At 44.4% G+C, this 4918-nt stretch overlaps 1 protein-coding gene across 1 annotated transcript in view; it reads right to left on the reverse strand.

Annotated features, from left to right (window-relative positions):
* PDGFRL (platelet-derived growth factor receptor-like) overlaps positions 1-4918 on the reverse strand; it is a 101974-nt gene that overhangs the window by 15267 nt on the left and 81789 nt on the right. The window contains exon 3 of the mRNA XM_006893566.1: positions 2370-2521. Within this exon, the coding sequence (XP_006893628.1) occupies positions 2370-2521 (152 nt within the window). The remainder of the gene's footprint in view (positions 1-2369; positions 2522-4918) is intronic.

Consider the following 4918-nt stretch of genomic DNA (forward strand, 5'->3'; position numbering starts at 1 on the left):
TTCTGATTTCCCTTTTAGTGCCTTTTACGGTAGCAGCATGAGACATCTTACTGGCTTCCAGAAGCTGCTCCAGACTTCTGAACCCTGTTGGAGAACGCCATCCCTCAAACGTCAGAGCTTTAGAGACCTCTGCAGAAGAAGGCGGCTCTGCAGAGCATGGATCACAGAGAGCGAGCTCTGCCTGGAAAACACAGACGGAGCACTGCAGCAGAAGAGTTCTCCACTCCGACCTGCTCCTCACAGGCACCTCCCTCAGGTTCAGGGAATGGGGCAGAAACGAGGCATCAACCCTTGAGAAGTTCGTCCCGCAAACGTCAGCGCCTAGTTCTCATAACAAATGCAAGGAAGCCCTTAGCCAGTCATCTTATGAATATGGAGGATCCACAAAGGAGATCACGGTGGGTGCACAGACTAGAGCAGCACTATGCAGTTGAAATCTGTGTGATGACATTGTACTGCCCAGTATGATAACTGCCGGCTACACATTGCTACCGACCACTTGAAATTTGGTTCAAAGGTTAAGAAACGGAATTTTAAATTTCGTTTTATTCAACTGTATTTTCATTTAGATGTTGGCATGTGGCTATTGTTATGTGCCATGGAGTAAAATTTTTGCTCAACAACATGTCCTGTGACAGAGTAGAACTGCCCTTGACGATTTTCTTGGCTGTGATCTTCATGAAAGGGGCTCTGGTGGCACAGTGCATAATGTATCATACTGCTAACGAAAAGTTTGATGGTTCACACCCATTGCCTCTCCACAGTAGAAAAAGAGGTAGTTTCCTCTCATACATAAAGATCTACCTCGACACCTGATGGAGGGTTGCAATAAGTCAGAACCAACAAATTGCCAGGTCTTTCTCATATGGAGCTGCTGGGTGGGTTCAAACTTCCAACCTTGTAGTTAGCATTAACCATTGCACCAACATGAGGCTACCACTGCTATCAGATCAATTCTGACTCAGAAGGGCCCTATAGAGCGGAATCAAACTGGTGACCGAATCTGTAGCTTGTTGTACAGCTTCCCCAAATGCCATGTATCTCCAGCAATTTGAATTCACCAGCGACCCCACCAGAGAAAGATGGAAAGTCTCCTCTCACTATGATTTACAGTCTTGAAAGACTGATGAAGAGTCGCTATGAGGTGGAATCAACTTGATGGCAGTGAGTGAATGATAAGATTTCTAAGGCCGGAAATCTTCAGAGCAGCTGGCTACCACATCTTCTTCCATGGAGCAGTTAGTGGGTTCAAACTGCTGACCTTCCGATTAGTAGCCTTACCCACAGCTCTACCAGAGCACACAGTGGCTTCCACATTGGATCGTCTGGTACAGATCCTAGAACCAGCCTCTTGTGGCTTCACATCCTGGTTATTCCACTTACCTGTTGTGCAACCTTGAAGGACTAAATTCCTCTACATCTCCAACCTCCCATCTGAAAAATGGAGATGATAGTTGTACTTTCCCTCACATGCTGTTGGGAGGTTGACATTAAAAAATCGACATAAAGCACTTTGTCCACCACAAGACAAAGAGTGCTCTGGATTGTGCTTTTTTATTTAATCTCTCTACTTTTCATGCTCCGTTGTATATAAGGTGTTCAAAGGCCTATTATTTCAGAAGTGGATGGCCAATCCTTCTTCCTAGTCTGTCTTAATTTGGATACTCAGCTTTTAAACAAACTCTGACAGACAAGTATTTTACCAAAAGGAACAAATAAAGGACATTTCCCAATTACAGAACTTAATAGATTCAGTGTCAGTCCTTTCCTTTGGCAAGTATGCATTGGTCCTGTCACTTCCTTGCTCCTCCAGCACCCCCTTCTCCACTCCCACCCCTTCCCTTACTCCACTCTACCCAGCCAGCCTGCACCTTCCTTCCCTAAGCCAACTCTTGATAAGATGATCCAGGCCTAGGAAGTCACTGCCATGATGCCTCAATGCCTCTCACCTTACACTTCTGCCAGTCTTCCATATTTCTACCAGTCTCTCGTGAGGAGGCTCTGAAACCTTGGAGGCAAGGATTTTGAAGCTCCATCTCACATACTTTGGGCATGTGGCCAGGAGGGACCAGTCCTTGGAGAAGGACATCATGCTCAGAGGGTGGAGGGACAGCGCAGGAGAGGAAGACCTCGGATGAGATGGATTAACATAGTAACTGGGGCAGTGGGGGTAAGTGTGTCAAAGACAGTGAGACTGGCTCAGGACAGGGCAGGCATCAGAGCTATTGTACATAGGGTCGCTATGAGTCACCCGTGATGCTTCTACACATGACAAAAACAACTACAACATTCTTCATGCAGTGGAAACTTTCAGTTCTGGGTCAAGTCAGGGAGTCTGAAGGGTTTCACAAATGTACCAAACATTTTACCTGTAAAAAAAATGTAAGTGGTGCCTGTCTTGGCCTCGTCCTTCCTGCAGATGTAGCCATTGCAGAGCTGCAGCCAGCAGCTGAATTCACCCGTGTCTGCCGCGGTGGTGTTGACCAGGATCAGCTGGCCATAGCGCTCGTGCTGCTTCACACTACCAATAAAAAGAGAAAGACAGAGGGGAAGGTAAGCCAGGCCTTAGCCAGCACCCTGCAGCCAGCTCACTGCTCCATTGTTCTCAGACATAAACACCCACTGACTTGGGTGGAGGAGAACGCTCTTGAAGACTGCACATGGAACAAAAGCGTGTCTGAGGAAAGGGGGAGGGGGCGCGGAGAGAGACGCTTTTCCTAAAAGGAAATAATAAACGTCAATTGTGTTTCCCAAAGATAGGAAATTCTCCTTGACCTCAGAACTGGGGTTTCCTTAAACAAAAGCACTGGTGCATTAGCAAGTGGGGCACAGAAGTCAGCCAAAATGCCTTGGGCTGATATGCTCTACTAAAAGGAATTTATTTAAACAGCAGCCAGGAAAGCATACAACATGATCTACGATCTAAAAGCCATCAATTTAAGGAAACTCAGAATATAAACTTGGACTCTTAAGGGTGTTGCATACATTGTTATATTAAAATTCTAAAACTTGTCTTTAGGCAGCAAAAGAAATGGATTGGATGCTAAGATGCTGATCCCCAAATATGCATTCAACACCTAGCAAAGTGTTTGAAGCACTTGAACATGTAGAATTTTTCTCTGGCTTCATCCTGTTATTTTTATTCCTGTTTATTTTCTGTATGCCATCTCTTGAGTTTTTATATTAGCAAATCCTTTCAGTTCCTTTATGGAATGAGGAGAGTTATAGGTAAATATTTGTTATTGCTTTTATCAAACACTAGCATTGATGCAGCTGTAATGGGAATTAATTGTACTGTATCGTGACAGGATTCCAGATGTCTCATCTTTGGGACACACAGTCCCTTGCGATCTCTGCATTTCAGCATGTAAAGAAAAGGTGACAAGAGAAATGAAATGATTTGATGTTGCATCTCACATAATCAAATGTTGCACTCCTCTGAGTCCTGTGCACTTTCTGATGTGATTGAAATTCTCCTCTTTTATCTTACATCAATGCCAATATTGTCCACTACTCTAAATTTAGTACATAGCAAAATGTCTGGCTTGTTGGCCCCAATCACAGCCCTGTTTGGGTTCACTGCTGAATAGATGTCATGCCCACCAGCCAGTTCTGCCAAGCGGTGCCTCTGTACTCCCACTTCATCAACTGCCTCCTTCAAACTGAACGGAAATCTCTCCCCCTTCAGGAAGCTTCTAATTAGAATCTACTTTCTCCCGATGATGTAATTGGCTGCCCTGTTCTGCCTGGGATGTTCCTATCTTCCTGTTATTATACTAAGTGGTACAAACTTTGAGAGAAAATACTCTTTTTCATATTTGTTTTACAACAGAAAACAGCAGGAATTCACTAAACAGGATGAGTGGAATTGAACCATAGCACTGAAATGAGAAAGAACCTTGAAAAGCAGATTTCTTGTTCTCTTTTGCAAATGAGGAAACCGAGTCTTAGCAAAAGTGATTTCCATAAGACCTATCAAGTAAAAAACCTAGATGTTAAGTACTTAAAATAATATCTGGCTCATAGTATTATTCTAATGAATAAAAATATAGATGAATAGTAGTTATTATGGATACTACTGCTACAATGGCAAATAGTTTATAGACAGACAGCACAGCAAAGAAAAACCAGTCGACAGTGAGCATACTGCATTTTTACATATTTGATATACCCTATGTAGGCAGCAGAGCACTGGTGGCCTAGTGGCAAGAAGATGCACTGCAATCCTGAAAGAAAGGGGTTCAAATCCACCAGCTGCTTCACAGGAGCATGATGGATAATCTCCTCCTGTGTGCAATTAACTGCCTCTGAAAACCTGCTGGAAGGTCAGCAATGGGTCAATTCCGACTCTGGTACACAGCAACATATAGGCAGCAGTGGGGCAACTGAGGGCCCTGGCCATCAGAGCAGAGGCCTGCTGGCAATGGAGTGGGAACACTAGGCCCACAGGCCTATGCCAAGAACCAGTACCAAAAATCTAGCTGTACTTTTGTCAGTGCCAAAAGCCCCACCCTGGACACCATCCTGCCACACCACTATGGACCTCAATTGTGGTCTGAAAAGGGTGTCCTGTGCCATATCTGTATGCCTGGTCATCTTTATAGTTTGTAGAGGTATAATACTTGTCTGTCAGTTTGGTTACTGGAAAATTATTTTCATATTGTCAATTACGTTACACCTTAGATATGTATGTTGTTATTCGTCAAGTCACTTGGGACTCATAGCGACTCTATGTACAACAGCCCTCTAGCCTCCTCTATCTTGTACTAATCTTATTTTCTCTGACATCCCCACCCCCATGACCCCAGTCACGGAACCAATCAATCTCATTGAGGGTCTTGCTCTCCTGTGCTGTTCCTCTATCCTCCCAAGCATGACGTCCCTCTCCAAGGACTGGTCCCTCCTTGCAACATGTCCA

The sequence above is a fragment of the Elephantulus edwardii genome, unplaced genomic scaffold (genome assembly GCF_000299155.1).
Source record: "Elephantulus edwardii isolate Elephantulus edwardi_28Jun2011 unplaced genomic scaffold, EleEdw1.0 scaffold00128, whole genome shotgun sequence".
Classification (NCBI taxonomy): domain Eukaryota; kingdom Metazoa; phylum Chordata; class Mammalia; order Macroscelidea; family Macroscelididae; genus Elephantulus; species Elephantulus edwardii.